Raw genomic sequence first — 20,842 nt, forward strand, 5'->3', positions numbered from 1 at the left:
TGTAGACCAGGCCTTTCTCATCCCTAATGGCTCACCTGAGCCCTTGGTAGCACATGCAAATGTCCTTTGCATATGTACAATAAGGTGCAGCGGTACCAGGGAGTCAGTGATTCTTTACTAGGTTAAACAATACAATTGCCCAAGCCAGCGTGCGCTAAACCTTGCACTGGCGGCGTGTGGCAGAGGGCAGAGGACAGTGCACCGGCTGGGGGAGACAGCCTGGGCAGCTCTCCCTGCGCTGGGAAGACGTGCCCCGCGGCGTGTGGTTCCTGCTCTGCAGCATTTGGGTCTCACCTTACAGCCCTGGGCATTTTTGCCCTATTCTTCTTATTTGTCTATTTCATTGTCAAGTGGCTGTTTCGGTCCCTGCCGGCTGGCTCAGCCGCTGGTGTCTCTTTTCTCTGGGCTGGGTGTTCAATAGTTAATGAGCCTCCAGCTGCAGCGATCATTATCTGGGTGAAGTCAGACATTGGACGGGGAGGGAGCATGCAGGGGAGGCATCATTAAAGCTTCCTCGGAGGGGATCCATTTCCAACCAACTGATACTGCACGCAGGAGGGCAATTTCCCTGGCCGGATGCTCCCCCCCGGGGGTGGGGCCCAGTTCCATGGGAGAGCTGGGTAAAGGGCTGGTTCGCGTGGGGCACTCCAGCTCAGCTGTTACAGCAGCCGTCTGGCTCTGGGGGGATTTGTGTGTGTGAAAGGGACAGTGTGGTGCAGGGGGCCACTTCTCCTGGTCGTTTGCTACTCCTCTTGCACCGGACGCCCATCTAGGGCCAGTTGTCCAAATTCTGCCCTACCCTGACTCAGTCTGCAGGACTTGGGCCCAGTGTCTGCAATCAGGGTAAGACCCATTGATAGCAGCTGGTGCTCGTCTGGAGTTCGTTTTGGGGGGGAGTGGGATCCTGGGCTCGCCCATGACCATTGGGCTCATTTCAGAACCCATTGGCATTTCAGCTCTGCTCTGCCGGCTGGAACATCCGTTGCCCCGGGGAGCCTCCAAACAGCTCCGTCCCCCAGGCACGTCCAGGAGGCGGTGTGGCTAGGAACTGTCGCAGCACCTGCTGCTCTGTGCTAGGGCACTGGAAAACCAGAGCACTGAGTCTGGCGCCCCTGTGCAGGGGTAGGGGGTACCTCAGTCACACGGGAGGTGGGGGATCACAGCTTTCCAGACTGTTTGGCCCAGCTTCGCCTTGTGCCTCCTGGGGTGCCTCCCGCCCACCCAGGCTACCCATCCACCCCACAAGGCCCAGACAACAGAAACAGGCCCCAGAAGTCCCCTGCTAACGCACTGCCACTTCCACGCGTGCCTATCACCGCCAGCCCCGCAGTCCCCACACCCGGGAGGAGCCCGGGAGGCTGCCGGTGCCGTTACACCTGCCATTCCTGGGGCTGGTAGGTGCAGGCTTTCAGTCTAATGTCCCCACAACCCAGCGCCCCCTCCTGAGGAAACACTCCCACCTGTCCTCGGGCCAGGACTAGAGCTAACTGGAGCAGGAAGCGGCTGCTGGCTCTCAGGAGCCCAAGAGCCTGCTGAGTGCTGACCTGTCGCTTCTGCACTAAGCTGCTAGGGGGTCGCGTTGCAGAGAAACTGGACACTTGTGTATTTATTTTCTACGCCATTGCAGCCAGCGAGGCCCTGAGCATTGGTTGCAGCATCTCAGTTCTGCAGCAGGATTCTTTCCTTAGTTCAGGACTTGCTTCTTCCACGAACGCTCCCTCATGTCAGAGACCAGACAGCACTGCCAGCTGCTCCCTCATGCCCAGAGCACCGCCAGACAGGCCCCTGCCCAGCAGCCCAGTGCATGCCATGGGGCTGTGCACCACCCCAGCCCTTGGCCCCCAGAACTAGAGCCCGCTCAGCCTGGCCCGATGGCACCTTCAGTCCAGTCAGTCACAGGTGGGTCCCAGAGCCCGGGGGTGTCTGTGCTGAGGCCCCTGAGGCCCCCGGAGCAGGCCTGACTGGGAGACCCTGCCGTCCGGGTTCTGTGCTGGCAGACAGCACCAGACACGACTGTGGAGTCCCAAAGGGCGCCACGTTCTCACCCTTCCTGTTCATGCCTGTGCCTACAGCCATGGCCTGGGGGCAGCAGTGCGTGGAGATGGCTGGGGAGGGGGTGGTGACGGGTGCACGGCCTCTCTCCTCTGAGCCTTGGGTGTCAGTGCAGCCTGGTGAGCCGTGGTCCCTGCCCAGCTCCAATGCCCCTCACCCCAGCGGAGAGCATGGGGGCAGGGAGACGGCACTTGCTGCACCCTGGCAATGGCTCAGGGGCACGGAGCAGGGCCAGCTGCTGCCAGAGCCAGTCGGGGGGCGTGCAGAGGACCTTAGCCTCCAGGGCTGGCCGGGCAGCACTCAACTCATGCACAATGGAAAGGACTCTTCAGAGGGGGGTGCTGTCCCCAGGGGCCCGGCACAGCCGGGGCCTGGCTCTGGACAAAGGGCAAGGTTAAGCTTTTTGCTGTCTTCTGAGCTGTAATCGCCTCCTTCCAGCCCTGGACGAGCCCTTGCGCAATTAAGCAAATTAGAAACTCGGCCATCACGTTTCCAAGCACAGCCTGTGGGAGAGGCACGGGCGCCAAGGAACTGCACAAAGAGCTACTGTTGCGGTTCCCAGGCTCCCGGCCTCCCATCAGACAGGCGCTCCTCCCGCTCACCCCTGCAATCCCCACAGCCTGGAGCCCCACGATACCCAGGCCCTGCAGGCAGGCTGGGAACTCGCTGGCCATGTCCCGGGGAGCGAGGGGCTCGTCCTGCTCCCTGGAATACCGGGTCTGGACTTAGGGGCCACTTTTATCCCTGGCTAATAAACATTCTTCTGAGGAGCAGAAACCCCCCAGCCAGGGCCCAGACCCGACAGCAGCAAGGCCTGGGAGCACCCGTAGCAGCTCGTCCCTTTATCCAGCGTGCAGAGGTGACTGGTAGAACAGCGTCCCTGCGCGTGGACATGGGAAGGGGGCAACCAGTGACTGTGGGCGAAGGCCGTTTCCAAGGGGCTTTGACGGAGGTGTATCAGATCCCAGCTGTGCACTGCAGAGGGCAGACGACATACAAATGCCCAGGGCCAGGCTGCAGCATCAGAGGCAGCTGTAAGTTGTCCTGTGGAGCAGACAGGCCGCGCTGCAGTCAGGACTGAGCCACGGGGCAGATGCTGGCCTCTCCCTCTGCACCCAGCGTGCTGCTGCTCCTCCTGTGCTGGCCCCCAGCTGCGGGAAGTCTCCTGGGGCTCGGCTCAGGAGGGAGCCCAGGCTCCAGAAGATCCGGTGTCCCCAGCCCCCCCACTGTGCCCCCAGCCCCCACAGACCCAAGGGCAGCTGAGGCGCCTCACAAGCTGTCACGGCCTGTCCAGGCCTGTGGCCGGTGGCCATTACTGAGAGCAGCAACATGCTGGTTTCTTTCGATTTAAAATGAGTCACTCCCTCCCCCCGCCCCCCTCCGCCACACACGTTATGAGAGCTTCTAGCAGAGCGCAGAGCGAGCCGCCAGCTCCGGCCCCTCACCCCTCGTCCCGCCGGGTCCTTGCCCGCTCCCTGCGTCATGCTGCAGGGAGACTGCAGCCTCTTTGGAGCAGACACTGTCTCTTGCTCCGAATGTACCGGGGGCCCCGCTCCTGTCTGGGGCCTCTGGGTGCCACCCTCAACAGCAACAGCTGCTCATCCGCTGAGTGGGCATTTCCCACACGGGGACACCAGCGCTGAGACTCTAGCCAGAGAGCCAGTGACCGCGCCATCGATGGACTGACCGCGGCTCTGGGGGAGCAGTCTGTCACCACCAGCAGCCCTGATCAGACCTGTCAACCCCTCCCCTCCTTGGGGCTATTGGCTGCTGCCGTCTGGGCTTTACTAGCCACGGCGTGGGAGGGTGGCTAGCATCCTGACTGCCCAGGAGCCTCCCACCAGGAGTCCAAGCCTTGGGGCTGGTGCTCAGGGCTGGACTGAGCAGCCAGGGCTGGGGAGGGCAGATGGACACCTGGCACTGGGGGGAGTGGACAGGGGGATCTTCTCCACATGTCCTAGGACCTAAATCAACCACCCCCTTCTCCTGCCACACCACGGGGCATGTCCTGGGCCTGCTTACTGACCTGGGGGGCAGCACAGTGGCCTCGCTTGCCCGCGGAGCATTGGAGCTCTGCCCACAGCCCGGGCGTGGGACTAGGACCGTCACCACGCGCACAGCCGGGCCCCACCGCCCTCCCGGGCACACCCAGCGCTGCGGTACACCAACCCCAGTGAGGCCATGGCCCCCCAGGGGGGAAAGGTGCCTTTGAAGTGTGTCCCTTTCCCAGTGGCTCCTCAGGACCCCCCAGCATCATGGGAATTACCTCTTTTTTCAGCACCTCGCTCTCCACGTGGCGCAGGTTGTTTTTCGCTTGCACATACATCTCCGCCGTGTGCTGGGCCTCGGGGGGCTCTGGCGCTGGGTAGCCGGGAGGAGGCGGGGGAAGCTTGGAGTTGGGGGGTGGAGGAGGAGGGGGGAAGCTAGGGGGAGGTGGCAGGGGCGCCTCGCCCTCCCTTTTGCCATCGCTCGGCCGGATCTCGGGGTTGAGCATGTCCATGTACGTCTGCATGTCCGTGATTGTCGTCTCGGGTCCCCCTGTAGGCGAGACGAACCACATCAGCGTCGGCAGCCGGACACCGGGGCTCTGTCCCGCAAGCCGCTCCGCCTGCCGGGAGCCATGGCCACAGCTCCTGCCCCGGCACTTCGGGCAGCAGCACGCGGCTCTCGGGCAGAGACTCGGAGGCCTTGTCTTGGATCACAGTGTCCTGAAAGGCTCCCTGCCCGTGAGCAAAGATCCTGGGCGCTGCATGAGGGTCCCTGCAGCGAGCCGAGAGCTGTGCTCCCACCGAGCACCACGCGGTAGAGGGCAGAGGTGGTCTGAGCCTGCCCCCAGCCTACGCTGCTGGTCATGTTGCACACATGAGGGGCAGCACAGAGGGGACCAGCTTCCAGCATTTGGCCAGTACGCGCTGTCCCGAGCCAGCCCTGTCCTGGTCGCCTTGTTTCCTAACATCCGATACCAACCCACTGGGCACCAGTTCCAGCACCGGAACCAGCAACCCTGGCCCTGGAGAAGGCTGGGACCCAGGCCCACATTCCCTGCAGGGTGTCTCAATAATCCGACAGGGGAACAGGCTCTGCTCAAGCCAAGCTGGGGAGTCCCTGTGCTGCAGAGAACCTCTGGGCTCAGAACCCAACGGGCAGACAGGAGACAGACGCTCTGGGAAGGTTTGAAAGGAGAAACGGCCTGAGCCCTGCCTGTGGCTCCCCCAGAGGCGTTTCCTAAGTCCCATCCAAGTCAGAGGGCAGATGTGCCTGCACATTGCAAAGGGAGAATGCAGGGGCTACCATTCATCTATTCAGAGCCCTTGGCACCCTCTGTCCATCACACAAACAATGCGGCTTAAACCCGGGTTTCACAAGCAATAGGAACCGGGGGATGCTTTTTATAAAGGCCCTGAAAACAGGTTTTTAATGCAACAAACGTTCCCCTCCAGTGCCACGGGCCCTCAGCGGGGGCCACTGGGCCAGCACCGGAGACCCCGACTGGTTGGACTGCGACTGGCGGGGGGCAGCTGTGGGAGTGACGGGGCTGTTTGCGCTGGCCAAGCTGAGTGAAGTGCAACGCGTCTTTGAACAGCGTCAGTGGGGCAAGCCACTGCGAGAGCTAATCTCTTCCAGTGCCGTGTTGATGTACTCGCCTGAATTCAGCGCCACCTGCCTTGTGACCGTCTACTGCCTGGTCCCGCGAAGGGCTCCCTCGTTAACGGGGTCCCTTTGGGGGTCCTTTGCAGAAGCGAGGCCTAAGTCTCCTCGCTGGTCCCACCCCTCCCCTGCCTGTTGTCGTGTCATGTCTCAGCTGATCCTGCCTGGATTGTTTGGTGTTGTGCATCTCTAGGGCCACTGCAGCGGGGAGTGAGCGTGTGGGACCTGGCCCACGCCCTGTGCGCGCCTCAGGGCAGGGACCACTGAAGCATTAATCAATAACAGCGGCAGAAATACCAGTTGGAAACTCCATGCGTGCCAAGCGCTGGCCACAAATGACTTTTGACCCCCGAACTTTAGCCCAAGAGCAGCTTCATTTATGGAGCCAAAGATTCTGTGACTGGCAACCCCCCAGCACTGGTTCCAGGCAGGCGGTTTAACATTCATGCCCCTGGGCTGGGGGAGTGGAGCTGACGGGCCTGGCATGATGCAGGCGTGGCGTTTCCACCAGATGGCAGTGGAGCCGTCAGTCCCCATCCCGAGTATTTCAGCAGCAGCAAAACACTGAACGCTGCTGCACAGCAGAACTGGCTGGCAGAGAACCGGATACAGCGCTGGCGATGGCACCAAGATAGCAAGCGTCCTCCCATCCCTGACACCTCGTCTCTCCTTCTGGCAAACGGCTCCAGCTGCTCAGAAGGGCAGAACAGTTGCCCGTCTCTCCATATAACAGTATCAGCAGCAGCTCGAGTTGCCATTTGAGTTACAGTGACTGAGATTCAGCACCATATTTCTAGGCAAAAACGAGCGGGTGGTTCGGCTGTCAGGAGGCAGCATCAGAGTCCTAACGCCTGGGCACTGCGTCGTCCAGCCAGCCCCAGCTCTCGCCATCTCCTCCCTCGCGCTGCGCATCTGCGCCGACAGGCCCCTGCCTCCATCTCCCAGAGAGGTTGGCCCGTTCACGCCGTGCGTGTCAGCCGGAGCGCTCCCACGCTAGCTCTCGTTGTTGTGATGCATTTGACGAGCTCGGGGCTGCCCTGTGGTGCTCCCTATCGAGAGACTGACATGAACGAGGGGCCAGCGCTTTCGCACTTCTTGGGGCATCGCAGACGAGAGGGGCCAAGCCGGTCACGGGGAGGCACTACGGCTACTGGGGACCTTGTGCAAATCCCTGTCTCGTGATCAGCTACAGCCCAGAACCACCAGCCACGTGGCCAGCCAAGTCTCACAGAGCATTAGACATTTCTCTAGAGCAGCAGCTCCCGGTGTTCCTTATTCACCATCGCTGGCCCTATAAGCAGCTCAGCCTCTGGGCCTATCGACCCAGGAGGCGAAGAGCCAGCACCAATACCCACATGACCCGTCCCTCAGGGGATGTCTGCACTGCAGCTGGCCCGGCCCAGCTGACCTGGGCTAAGGGGTTGTTTAATTCCAGTAGTTGTCCAGACTTGGGCTCCAGGACCCCGTGAGGTGGGAGGGTCCCAGAGCTTGGGCTGTAGTCGGAGCCCAAACGTCCCCACTGCAATTAAACAGCCCCTTCGCCTGTCAGCTGGCCCGGGCCACCCACAGGTGTCTAACTGCAGTGTAGACACTACAGACCCTCTGAGACATCCAGCCTCACCCCTTCTGACCCTGCCCAGAAGGCTGTGCCAATGTTGGTAGAGAGGCAGGGGGGTGGTTTAGATGGTGCTTTTCTTTTATCCCACCCGTCTCGTGCTCTGTACGCAAGCCTGGATGTGAGCAGGGCCTGGGGGGCTTTGCAGTGCCCAGCTCTCGCCCCCAGCCCTGCCCGCTGCTCTCTCTTTGCAGCCAGACTCTGCTCCAGACACTTCTGAGCAGTGGCTTTGTGAGAGCAGAAGGGGCCCTTTGTAGGGCTGGACTTACTTGAGCCTTCGCCCCCCGGCTGGCTGCTCCTCTTCTCCCCAGTGCTTGATTGGCTCGAGTTGCAGGAATCGTAGTTGGAGAGGGTGCTGGTGGGCGACCCGAGGTCGAAGTGCGCCTGCTGCGCAGACATGGTCGTGTTGGGGGAAGACATGCCGGAATCGGGCTGTTTGAACTCCAGGTCGGCCGAGGGGTCTCGGGACAGGACTCTGTGCTCCACGCTCTGCAGCCAAGCACACGCAGGCCGGGTTAGTCACAGGGAAACACTGCGGCCAGGAGGTCACTAGCATCGCTTTGTGCCAGTGGCGGGACCTCAGCAACCAGCTCCAGAGAGAACCGGCCACTGAGCAGCACCGGGTTGGAACCAGCAGAATCCAGCCTGTAGCCACCCAGAGAGACGCGCCCGGAAAGGCCCTGGCATTTGTAACGCCCAGAAGTTTTATTAGCTGACGGTAAATCTGCTGCCTGCTGGCCCCAAGTCACACTTCATAACTAGAGATGGGCCAAACTCAGAGCCACCAACCCGAGCGCTGAACTCTGGGGGACCTGCTAAACGGGACTTGCCTGGAGTCATCCGGGCAAGCCCCAAAAGCCCGTGATGTGCCACTGGTGCCGTCCTGGAGGGGATCCAATGACCTGCCTGTCCCAGACCCCCGGTGCTGCTCACACCTGCTCTCTGGGGGTGGCGCAGGAGTGTCCACAGGCCCAGGGCCGCTGTTCTCCAGAACAAAGGAAAAATTCCTCCAGTGAGCATCCCGGCAACCTGCACACTGTGCCCAGCTTCCCCCTCCGTGGGGCCTGCACCCCAGGGACTGACTAGCCCCCAAAGCAGGAACTTCCTGGCCCTTCACTGGCCAGGACTGGATCGCTCTCTCTGCTAATGGGGAAGGGGCATACAAAGTGTTTGCAGGGATGGAAGCTCCTCCTTGGCTGCCCTGCAGCGAGGGAGACACAGAGAGAAACACTCAGGGGGCGCTTTGCTCCCCACGTTTTGTGCCTTTCACTGGGCTGGCGAGTGCCCAGCGTGTGGTGCAGCAGGGGGTGTCCGTGTCGCCGTGGGATAACACTGCCCCGGTGAATGAGTGACACAGCAGAAGTGGAGCGAGAGTCTCAGGGCTTGTCTACACTTGAAAGGCTACGACGGCAGAGCTGCGCCACTGCTGGGATCCAGCCCATCGGCGTAGCTAATCCACCTCCATGAGACGGGGAGCTCGGCTGACGGAAGAATTCTTGTCACCCTAGCGCTGTCTGCACGGGGACTTAACTCCGTCGCTCCAGGGTGTGGATTTTTCAGGGGTGCAGCTCACAGATCAGCCAGACGCTCCCCCAAAGCATCCAGCCCCCTCTGAGAGCCAGCACATGCGCCCCACATGGCCCCAGCCCCTCGCCTCAGGCCATGTGGTGATGTGGGAGGACACCACGCTCGCGGGGGAATCTCCTGCTCCCTGAATCCCGCACCAGCAGGGCCCATCAGCTGCATGCAATGTGGCCAGCTGCCCCTGCCCCTGCCAGCGAGGGCCCCGCACCCACAGACCCTTCCTGCCCTGGGAAGCTGGAGGCACTGAGCACGGTCCTGGCCCTATGAACAAACAGCACCTGTGGGTCTGGAGAGCTCCCCTTTGTCACTGAGAGGATGTGACAAAGGGTTAAAGTGCCCGGGAGGTGGGAGACACCCAGCTGCTCCTCAGTCTCTCTGCAAATGCTCTGACAGAACGTCCATCCCCTGAGAGAGGGCACGGGAGTCCCGCACCCTGAGGGCCGGCCTGGCACAGCTGCAGAAACACTGGCACTAACTGGGCAGAGCTAGCAAGGAGCCCCCCCAGCACTCCAGAGACCCAGCTTACGTTGCCCGGGCTAATGGTTGCCCGGTGGCTTGGGGACACTCACCCGCTGTGGCACACGCTCACGGAGCAGCTGGGCACCTTCTCCTGCAGGAGGCAAGCTCCTAACCAGCAGCAGCCTGGCTCCTGCCACGGGGCCAGTGCATGTGCCCAGCTCCTCAGGGAGCCCCTGGGCAGTCCTTCTGCCCGCTGCTCAGGGTAACCTCCAGCTGCCAGGTGCTCATTGGCCCTCGTAAGCAAGGCTAAGTGACACTGGTTTCCAGGAATGGTGTCCTGGGAGTCTCTGTCAGAGCTGAGCCGGGGCAGGGAACCACACCGAGACTGCTCAGCTCCCGCAGCATGGCAGGGCACGGCGTCCCTCGGGAGCTGGGTGTGGTGCTACCCCCTCCAGCAACAACAGGCAACAAAGGGGCCCGGCAGCAGCCAGCAAGTCACCAGCAAATCAGCTGCTGCTGAGCACAATGGGCTGGTGGAAAACCCAGCAATGAACAATGCGGCAGCGGGCTCTGCAAGGAGGGAGGCCAGGGCCCCTGGGTCCAGTGGGCTGGGCGCCCTGGTACCGGGAGTGGGCGTGTCTGGAAGAGCCCTGCGTCTGGAGGGAGGGCAGTGCCTGCAGGCTCCACAGGTACATGGCTGGCACTGGCTGGGGGGCTCTGGAGACCCCCTGCTCTCTGGCTCTGGGCTGTACAGGTGAGTTTGGGACACTGATTGAGGCCTGGCAGGAGAGGCAGAGCTGCTACTGAATGTCCAGCCCCGAACGGTTTCTGAAGTCAGCTCCCCTGTGTCTGAACTTAGCAAACGTGAGATAAAAATGCAGCCAGAGCTGTGCCCACCCTGGTACTCGCATGCCCCAGCCCCACTTCCTCCTCTGTCTGCCTCTCTGCTCCACACCCTTCCTCATGCCCGCCCAGCGCCTTGGGCCTCTGCGCGTCTCTGAACAGGGGCGCAGCAGCAAAGGGGCCGTGTGGTGGGAGCTGGCAGTGCGGGGCCGCACCATGTTCTCGACGGTGCGGAGGTACTTGGCGCAGTGGCTATGCCCGTTGTAATCAGCGAGGTCAGCGGCTGTGTAGCCATCCTGGTCACGGAGCCCCAAGTTGACACCATTCACCACGAGGATTTGACAGCACTGGAAGGAGATACAAGGGGGGCGTGATGGAGGGTTTGGCAGGGCAGATCCCACTCAGGCACAATCCAGCTGGGGGAGAGTTCGGGGGAAGGGGACGGGCTGCTACACACCCGACCCCAGATGAACCTGAGCCGCACTCGGACTGGGGGGCGGGGTGTGTGTGTGCGAAGCCAGACCCCACTCAGTATGGCACAGCAGGACAGGGCCGTGCCAGGGTCTTACACATGCTGGTATTGTGCTGGTGTGCCATGGCAGGCTGGTACTGTGTTGGGATGCTATAGCTGGGTGGTACCGTGGCAGGGCAGTATTGTGGCAGGGCAATACCATGGCAGAGTGGTGTTGTGCCAGGGCGGTGTTGTGCCAGTGTGCACTGGTGCCGTGGCAAGGCGGTGCTGTGGCAGGGCGGTGTTGTGCCAGTGTGCATTGGTGCCGTGGCAGGGCGGTGCTGTGCCAGTGTGCACTGGTGCCATGGTAGGGCGGTGTTGTGCCAGTGTGCACTGGTGCCGTGGCAGGGCGGTGCTGTGCCAGTGTGCACTGGTGCCATGGCAGGACGCCTTCACTGTCCTCACCCTCTGATGAGTTTTCACTGACTGGAGCTTTCCCAGTGCAGAACAACTCTGTTCACAATCAGATCTGCCCCTGAGGCAGCTCCATTTCCTCCCACAGCTCAGCCCTCCCCAGGGCAAAGCCTGCAGCAGCTTCGCTCTGCGCCCGCCCGCACCACACTGACCTCCAGCTCTCCGTTCTCAGCAGCATCGTGCAGCGGCGTCCCCCCCCACCGGTCGGTGGTGATCTCTCCCCCGTGCAGGAGCAGCCAGCTCAGCACTTTGGCGTGGCCGCGGCTGGCAGCAAAGTGCATGGCCGTCGCGCCGTCGTCATCCTGCTCCGACAGGCTGATGCTGGTGAAGCTCATCTGTAAAATGGAGAGAGAGGCTGCGTGGTCCAAGCCCTGTCCATTGAGTGACACCGCAGCAGCCAGCTGCCTCCAGCGGGCCCGGAGACCCCAGCACTGGCGTGGCAGGATCCCAGCAGCATGGCCCTCTGCCGGATAGCAATGCCTGGTACCTCTGGGCCAACGGAGCAGGAGCCTGGAGTCTCCAGCAACTCAGGATGGAGCGCTGGCAGGGCGACTGGGGCCCGTCTAGGTCTGACTTAGCCAGCGCGGGAGGCTGCGTGGCAGGTATCCTGGTGCAGAAGCAGCAGCCTGGGCCTGGCTCAAGTCGATTCGGAGCAGGGGTAACTAAACCCCCATCAGCTGATCTTATGCTGACCCTGGGCGCTCACACAGTCACGGCCAGTTCAAGCGACCCCGGAGCAACCTGCCAGTCAGACAAACCCTTCGACAGTGTCTGGGCGGTGCCAGACTCCGAGTTCCCGCACGGCCCTTTGATCTGTAGTAGCCTCATGCGAGCTGACATCAGGGGGAGCAGAGCTCCTCGCATACTCTGTGAAACTGGGTGCAAATCCCATGGGCCTGGAAATGGGGACGTGACCCAGCCCGGGGCTAAGCACCCCCAGCAATTACAGCAAAGCTCCTGCTCTAAACCCCGCCCCTCAAGCCCCTCTCGCCCCGTGCTCGGACAGCCCTCCAGCGAGATCGCCTGCCAAACGGCTGGGAAGCGGGCAGTGCCCCCGCGCCGCAGGCTGCATGGGTTCTGGCACAGGCAGCACTCACCAGCCAGACGATGACGGTGTTGTGGCCCATCTGAGCAGCCGCGTGGAGCGGGGTCATACCGTCATTGGCGCGCACGTGGGGATCTGCTCCGCAGTCCTTCACCAAGTACTGTATGATTTCCAGGTGGCCTTCCTGGCAGGCTAGGTAGAGGGGAGTGGCACCATTCTTGGTCTGGGCACTAACACTGCTGCAAATGAGAACAAGACAGGCTGGGGAGTCTCCTTCGCCCCGTCCCCAAACGAAGTCACACAGCCGATGGAAAACACTGCTCTGGGTCCTTGAGTTTCATGCAGTTGTCAGCAGTGATGTGGAGATGCCCCCTGTTATGGCATGACCCCCCCCCACCCCCGTGGGCAGCTCCAGGCACCAGCGAAGGAAGCAGGTGCTTGGGGTGGCCAATGGAAAGGGGCGGCACGTCCGGGTGTTGGGCGGCAATTCGGCAGCGGGTCCCTCGGTCCCTCTCAGAGCGAAGGACCCGCCGCTGAAGAACGAAGCGGCGGCGGTAGAGCTGCCGCCAAAGTGCCGCCGATCGCGGCTTTATCTTTTTTTTTTTCCCGCTTTGCCGCTTGGGGCGGCAAAAAAGCTGGAGCCGGCCCTGCCCGTGGGTACAAGACACTGGCTCAGCTGCCCCCGCGCCCTGCTGTGGTGTGACCGCCCCGTGGGGCTGACACGCTGTGATGGGTTTCAGGTGCAATCCTGGCCAGCGAGGGGCTGTCACCACCTGCCCTGCAATGCTGGGTGCCTCACAGTGCTTTGCTGCTGTAGCTCCCAGCCTGGGACACTCCCAACCAGCCTACCAGCGTGCAGGTCACACCCTGAGTCAGAGCCATCCCTTGGGTAGGGCGAATTGGGGCGACTGCTCCGGGCCCCACGCTTTGGGGAGCCCCGTGGGCTGATGTGATTGGCCGGTGCAGTCGGTCCCGGAAGACATAGGTGCAGGAACTAGGGGTGTGTGTGTGGAAGGGTGCTGCAGCACCCCCGGGCTCCCGGCTGCCGGACCTGTGCGCCCCGGGCTATGCTGCTGCTCCACGCCCGGGGCCCAGCCACCGATGCAGAGCGGGACCCCCCAAGCCAGTGGGGGGCTGATTTGAAGTGGGCCCCGCATCCCCCTAGGGACGGCCCTGCCCTGCCCTGTGTGTCTGTGTACCAGACAGCCCCGGGCCAGCAGCTCTGACCCCAGCAGCCTGGCTACAGTCCCACCATCCCATTCTGGCTCCCACCAGCCTTGGTTGCAACCCAGGTGACTCCAACACACTCCCCATCCCGAATGTTCCCCAACCCGTGTGCTTTGCAATGGCCAGCCCTCTCCTGGACAGCTCAGAGAAATTAAGGGGCCCTTCGTTCCTTTAAAGACACAAAAGCACATCTAGCAAGATTCAATCTTTGCCTAAGCAGGTTTCTCATTCAGTTCCCAGAGACTTTAAGCCCCCTTGGTCGAAGGACCCATCTTTCTCAGCTTGCAAGCGTGTCTGTCTAGTGATGGATGCCAGGGTGGCTTCTCTCGTGGCTCATATCTTCCAAAGTTCAATGAACTTGTTTCAAGGGGCAGGATGACCTCATGCTGGTCTTGCCTTTCTGTGGGCTTCCCGTCCCCCTGTATGATTTCTGTGTAAATGGAGCGTCATTGTTTTCATTCCACCCTGCTTAATTTACAAAGGAGACAGGTAGAGAGCTGTCTGGGGGGGAACCTCTTTCTCCCTGTTTGGCCACAGACTTTAAAGCATAATATCATCCAGTAACCCTCTTTCCTCACATAGCGATTCTACAGACAAACCCCAAAGATCTCAGTCACCAGTGTGCCATGACTCTCTCTATCCACTGTTGCACTACGGGATCATTGATTCAATAGCTTATCACTAGAGTTCCAGCCTCCCACACCACCCCCACATCTTTATAGACCAGTACATCTTTGAAATGGATTCTTCTGAGAAGTAAAACCCAGATTAAACTTCCCTCGCCTGCTGGTACAGACCCATGCTGTCTTCTCCCACACGTTTTAGTGTGAGGTTCACCTCCATCCCTTGATGGGTCTGGTTACGGGCTATGTGAATAGGTTCTCGTTGTCTTTCAAAGTGCTTGGGAAGTAAACAAATTCCTATGAGCACGTCTACACTACAAAAGTGGGTCGACCTAACGTACGTCTGTATGGAGCCGCCGCAGTAGTGAAATTGCTTTTGAGTGTCCACGTGACACTCCTTGTGTCGGCAATGCGCGTCCTCACAGGAGCGCTTGGCCCCACTGTACTGTCAGCGGGGGCATTGTGGGATGGCTTCTGAAAGACGTAAGCGACGCAGTGTTTGCACTGACACTGCATCCCCCTAACTACATTGACACGGACGCTACGCCGCTCGTGGAGGTGGAGTTATTACATCACTTACAGAGTTAGGTGGACATAAGCTGGCTTGTCGCCCTAGCTCTGTAGTGTGGACCAGGCCGTTGTCTAGTGCAGCCTTGTTTACAGCTCCTCCTGACACGCCTGATTTCAACACACTGTTGTGATAATTCCAGCATATAGCCACAACCCCTTCCACCCACCACGTACATCCGTCACACACAGATACTAATGATCAGAGTTATTCGTTTTCAGATGATACTTCACAAAGCATATTTTGTACTAAGATGATTACAATAGTGTGTAGGATACTCTGGGTCACCCACGACATCACTTAATTACCCTCTCTAGGGGTTGGTCTGCATGGAGGATAAAAGCCTACTGCAGCTAACAGACACGCCTGTCGCTCTGGTGGACGAGAGCTGAGCTTTCTGTTGGCGCAGGCCTAGGTTCAGGCCCTGCTGACCCATGGAAGGGGCTGTTACAGGTTTGTTGGGATGATCTCTGCTCAGTCGGGGAAGCCACTGAAGAGGTTGGTGCAGGGCTTCCACGCAGGCTAAAGAATAATGCCACATCCTCCCAGCTGGTTTTGGGATTCCCAAACACCTCCCAGGCACACGGCCCATGCTGCCCGGACATGCACATGCCCCACACCACTCGGACGTGCTGGCAGAGATGGCACGTGGGCTGCAGAGACACAGGCACCACAGCAGGATAAGTGACCAGGCTAAGGCTCAGAGCCCAGGAAACGCGAATTGGGGAGGGGAAAGGATCAATCTCCAGTGAAGGGCTGAGTGCGCTCTACTCCCTCTGGCGTCACAAGCACTTGGATCCTGTGGGGACTGGCCTGACGTGCTGCCCAGACGGGCTGGGCCCAGGGAAGGATGCAGCAGCTCGCTGGAGATGCTCAGGGGGCAGGACAGGCAGGAGCCAGGAGGACAGAGGCTGAGCAGCCCTGTGGCAGACAGCAATGCACCGAACAGCAGAGCACATGCCACAGGCAGGGGGAGCAGCCTCCCCTGCACTGCCCCCACCCAGCTCCCTCCATGTGTGACCGTGTGGGGTGCATTACCCCCCAGCTAACACCCCTCTGCTCTGCTCTTGCTCGGCACTCCCCTACTTCCCCTTGCAGATGCAGCAGCCGCCACGGGAGGTCATGCCGTTAATGAGTGTGCTTAGGCTAATCTCGTTCCTTCGGCTGTTTTTGGACACTGCAATTTAGCAGTATTTTCAAATAAGCAGATTAGGTGTCCAATAAACACCGACGCTGCGGCTGGCCCTGCCCATCACAGCAGAGGAAGAAGCTGTAATGAAATAATTGGGATGATAGAGAAGAACCCACCCAGCAACTGAATTACTTGGGCTGGTGGCTTAAACAATGTGCCCAGACCAAGTGTTAGCAACCAGAGGAGCCGGCAGCTCTGGGATTTGTCCGGCTGGGTGCAAGGCGAGGCCCCCACGGCAGCCTGGGCTCCCCCTCGGCTCACAGCTCGGTTCCCGTTCAGCTGGGACCCAGGAGAGCAGCAGAGAGTGCGCTGAGGGGGGCAAAGATAGCCAGCCAGCCCTGAGCATCCAGGCTGGTTTGAGGGCTGCCGCTGTCCCTGGCAGGACAGGGCTCCGCACGCTCCCCGTGGATGTGCTAATATTGCCACGTGCTATATTTTTTAGGTTTCTGGCACCTCCGTACGCAATCTCATTGGTGCCCCGACCCTGACACTGTTCAGAGCCCGCACATCCCCCAGCCCCATCCTGTCACAGCTAAGCCTTGCATTGCATGGGGCAAAGCGGCAGCATGGTGGTGCCCATGGGCATGAGGGCCAGATCCCACACTCCTTCCTCCAGCACCGCTCCCGCTGCCTGCAGTACGGACTGCAGGGGGAGGGGCTGAGAGGATGGCGGGTCTCCATTCTCCCTCCCCAGGGGAAGCAATTAACTGCATGGAGCACAACTCCGCTTTGGGACGCGCTGCTTTTGCAGGGCACTGCACTGCGCAGTATCACGCAGACCATGGGACGGCCGGGCAGCCCCCTGTATGACAGGCCCTGAGGGCTGGCCTAGAATTGTGAGTTTCGCCCTGGGAAAGGGGAGGGAAGGAGATGCCAGCGTGGGGCACAAGCACTAGGCTGCGGAGAGCAATGCCCCTTTGACTGGGAAGCCCCTATGCCAGCTGGCACAGTGAGGGGAGCTGCACGGCCTGAGCCCCCCACAGCAAGGGCTCTTGAGACGTGAGCTCCGCTGGGATCCCGGAGCAGGCTGCACCACACAACGGCAGGGAGCCCTCGGGATAACCAGCCGTGAATGCAGGGCACCATCTGCAGCTCGCGGGACTCATCCGAACAGGTCCACATTCAGGCCTAGCCCATCCCCCAGCACACGCCACGGGTTCAGCCTGGCACTGAGATGACCAATCCCACGACGTGTTATTGCTGCCCACAGAGCTAATGCCAGGTGGGGCACACAGCAGTGCCAGGGTGTGGGAGGGGGCAGCCATGCTGCTGGGTGCTGCCCAGTCAGGCCCCCGCCTGCAGCCCAGTGCCCCCGACTCCACCAGCAGACACAGGGACTGGCCAGGAAAGCTGGGGGTGGGGTGAATTCCATCATTCCAGCCCCCCAGCTAGGCCATGCCCTGAGCACACCCGGCCCCCAGGCCCAGCACAGGGCAGTACCACACTTGGCACTTTCCCCTGCCGGCGCTAGGACGTATCCCCAGCTCCACCTGCCCGGACCTGGGGTGTCAGGAAAGGTCCTCCCCCTCCTCTGAGAGCAGGGCCAACAGGCACACAGAGGGGACGGCTGGGCTGAGGCCCGAGAACAGAGCTCCATGCGGCAGTGGCCTCCTCGAGCTAGGAATGGGGGGAGACCCCTCCCGGCACACGGTGCTGCAATTCTCTCAGCCGGTAACCGGCACGTGCAGGGGCGTTCGGCTCAGGCCCGCTCGCTCCTGCCAGCGCTTGTTCTGAACACCGTTCTCCCAGGGAGTGGTCTCAGGGCTCTGGGCCCAGCGGCCGGAAAGCGCCGGGAACCTGTTCAAATCAGCCCAGCACTCAGAGGGCCAGTGACGCTCCCTAGGACAGCGCCCAGCTCCGCGAAAGCCGCGCTGGCTATCTGCTGCGTCGGGGCCGGGGACACCGACGGGCCAGGCCTGCACGGAGCCAGCATGGGTCCCAGGGAGCAGGGCTGCCGCTCTGCTGAAGGCAGGTGTCCAGCACTCGGCACTTTACCGGGAAGAAATTCCCCCAGTGAAAGCCCTGTGACGTCAGGATAAATGGAGACCAGTGGGCTACCAAGGGTCTGCTATTAGTAGCCTGCTGCTAACCACTGGTGGCCAACAATCCTAGGGGCAGTATCTAGGCGGTAACTACACTCAGCTAGGCTACAGCCTGTCCTCAGGTGCCAGCCGCCCCCCCCCCTTTGCTCTCTCCACTCGCTCATGCCCAGCTCCGGCACCACATCAACCTGCGCTAAGCGTGCAGTCGGCAGCTGCCCTGCACCTGAACTCACAGCCGCAGCCCGCTGCTCCTCTTTTCAGATCTTCCCTCCGGCTTCCTTCCCTCCCCTCCAGTTCAGGCGGCTCCCGGTTACCAGCACCAAGGCTGCAGAGACTCCCCCGTGGCACTAGCGCTCACAGCCTGCAGCACGGCATGAAAGGAACAGGGCAGTGCGAATCCATCGCCCCGCTGCAGCCACAAGCCAGGGCTGCGAGGCAAGTGGCCTTTGCAAATAGCCTGACTGGCCCCATGGGCACATTTATCTGCACAATCATTAGAAGCAACGAGCTTTGGGCCAAATCCATCGCCGGTGTAAATCCCTGGGACGCAGTGGCGTTGCACCGAGCATGAAGCAGCCGGTGGTGCTGAATTCATCGTACAAGCAGTGTCAGTCGCTTCCCTGCCCAGGCCTTGCCTCAAGTCCAGGAACGCAGAGCAAGTGGCTGTAGGACAGAGAACTCCAGCCTGCTTCCCGGGCTAACCAGGGGGGTGGGCAAATGGGCCGTGGCTGCACCCCCTGCCCTGGGCTGCCGGGATTGTCAAAGCTCCACACAAGGATTAGGCGAAGCCCATCCTGCCGGGGAGGGGGCCGGGCACTGCTACTGAGCAGGCTGTCAAGCCATGGTGCAGCTCCTAGAGAGACAGCACAAAGCGGAGAGAAACTGACCCATGTCTGGGGGGGAGGGAGGGGCAGGAGGCGACTGCCTGCAGGAGCCCGGGGACAGGAGTTTGGTGATTTCCGCTCAGCCCTAGTGCTGACCACTGAGCCACTGCTTGTTGGCAGGGGTCTATTTTAGGGCCTTTGGTGGTACATCAGGGCCCAGTCTGGTCCAGGGTTCCCAGGAGCGGGATAGTGAGAACGTGATGTCGGTGCAGGAATGGCAGGTGGGAAGGGAACTGGGTGAAGGTACTGGGGGATGAAGAGAGAGAAGCAGCCAGTCGCTGGGTCACTACCATGCACTCTGCATGGGGTGTGAGAGAGCAGGCCGGGATGGATGCCAGGCTGAGAACAGCTCCAGAGGGGACCGTGGCCTGCTCAGGATAAACCCGCGGCAGGCAGTGGGCACCAGCACAGGCTGAGTGGGCAGCAACATCACAAACTTCACCCATAACCGCCCTCCTGATCAGCCAGGGCCCCTGCACAGGGGGCGCCTGCGGCATGTCCATGTATCCAGGGCGCTTTGCCAACCGCGGCCCCACTGCCCCGCAGGGATGGTGTTTTCACAGGTGCGGGGAACTGCACCCAGAGCCCAGACTCATTTCCTAGCCGGACGGTGCTGGATTTCAGGCAGCGACTGGTGCTAGCTCCGACCAGCCCTAGCGCCATGCACGCTGCACGTGACGGCCAGCTAGGAACACACCTGGGAGGCTGCCAATTCGAAACCAGCACTTGGAGCCAGCGTCTCTACAGAGCCCCCAGCTCATCCGGCACCAGAATACGCTGGCTCTGGGGCTTGCCGTGGGGAGCTGGGTTATTAAGCCCTCAATAAAAACCTGTTGAATATTTTAAGAAGGAAGAGCAATAAATACTCTGCTCTGTTATCCAAAAGATCCCAGGCACCTTAATAATTGATCCCTGTAACTGTGAGAAGGGCTTGGGCTGGGTGTGCTCTCCACACAGCCTGGCCAGGTCCCCTGGCCACCCGCTGGCTCTGCCCAAACACCTGCAGCGCTCGCTCTCTGTCTCGGTTGGTACAGCTCGTCCGCTGCAGGGTGGGCCCAGGCTAGTGCCTCTCATGTGCTGCTAGCGCTCCGGTGCCCACAGCCCCCCCGTGTGCCCAGCAATTCATAGCCGGGCTCAGCTTGTGGCAGTGCAAAGAGCCCTGGGATGTGCCACCCTGAGTGAGCGCAGTGCCAGCGTGGACACAGCAGCTCCAGCGTTATTTCGTAGGGTGGCTGCGGGGCTTGGCTTGGGGGCCCCGAGCTCTGCAGTGCAGACAGACCCTGCTGTGGCTGCTTCCCACAGCTACACATGGCCGCTCACATCGCCCCCGGTCCTGCCCACTCTCCCTTAGGCAGGTATGCGGCTGCCGCAGCACCCAGAATCGACCCGCCGAGCAGTGAGGGCATCTGGGCATGGCTCATTCCTTAGGAGGGCAAATACGGGGTGCTCTGGCAAACTGGCTCAGAGCCAAGGAGCTGGGGATTCTGAGGTGCAGCGGCTGCCCTGGACCCAGGGACCGGTGGGGAGCCCACAGTTACTGCTTCCATGGGTGAGGAGCTAGGGGGAGATGCGGGGTCTCGTAGGTAGCCTCTCTGGCTGGGCAGGTGGTGACATGTCCAAGGAGGCTGGAACCAGCCCTTTGCAATCAATCAATATTGGATATTCTGCTCAACACCCCTCCCCCCACCCCCTCCCCCAGCCCCCCAGGGCTGCTTGCTCTGAGACAAGGCACTGGCTTCTGGCACCCAGGGCCAGCCTGAGGTTCTGCTGGGGTCATTCCAGTGAAACAGCTGGAAGCGCCGGACGCAGAAAGCAACTAGGCATCATGGGCCAGAATCCACCATACAGCGGGTCAATGAATGCTGAGAAGATGCACTGACTTGGCCCATGTAATTCAGCTCTTTTCAGGAAAGGCAACGCAGGCCAACCTCGTCACAGCCCCAGTGGAATATCTCTCCCTTCAAACTGCAGCATTCACACCACTGCCCCATGCCCACTGCCACCCCTGCATGGTACCACAGCTCCTGCCACTCCCACACACTGCCACCCCATGCCACTGCCCCATGCCCACTGCCGCCTCTGCATAGTACCACAGCTCCTGCCACCCCCACACACTGCCACCCCGTGCCCACTGC

At 61.2% G+C, this 20,842-nt stretch overlaps 1 protein-coding gene across 1 annotated transcript in view; it reads right to left on the reverse strand.

Annotated features, from left to right (window-relative positions):
• The window catches only part of ESPN (espin), a 69,203-nt gene that overhangs the window by 35,323 nt on the left and 13,038 nt on the right, over positions 1 to 20,842 (reverse strand). Inside the window, exons 2-6 of the mRNA XM_029913516.1 lie at positions 12,224 to 12,410; positions 11,279 to 11,461; positions 10,417 to 10,548; positions 7,597 to 7,804; positions 4,319 to 4,590 (exon numbers count right to left, since the gene is read on the reverse strand). Coding sequence (XP_029769376.1) covers positions 4,319 to 4,590; positions 7,597 to 7,804; positions 10,417 to 10,548; positions 11,279 to 11,461; positions 12,224 to 12,410 — 982 coding nt within the window. The remainder of the gene's footprint in view (positions 1 to 4,318; positions 4,591 to 7,596; positions 7,805 to 10,416; positions 10,549 to 11,278; positions 11,462 to 12,223; positions 12,411 to 20,842) is intronic.

The sequence above is a fragment of the Terrapene carolina genome, unplaced genomic scaffold (genome assembly GCF_002925995.2).
Source record: "Terrapene carolina triunguis isolate 2854851 unplaced genomic scaffold, T_m_triunguis-2.0 Scaffold714, whole genome shotgun sequence".
In the NCBI taxonomy this organism is placed as follows: Eukaryota; Metazoa; Chordata; order Testudines; family Emydidae; genus Terrapene; species Terrapene triunguis.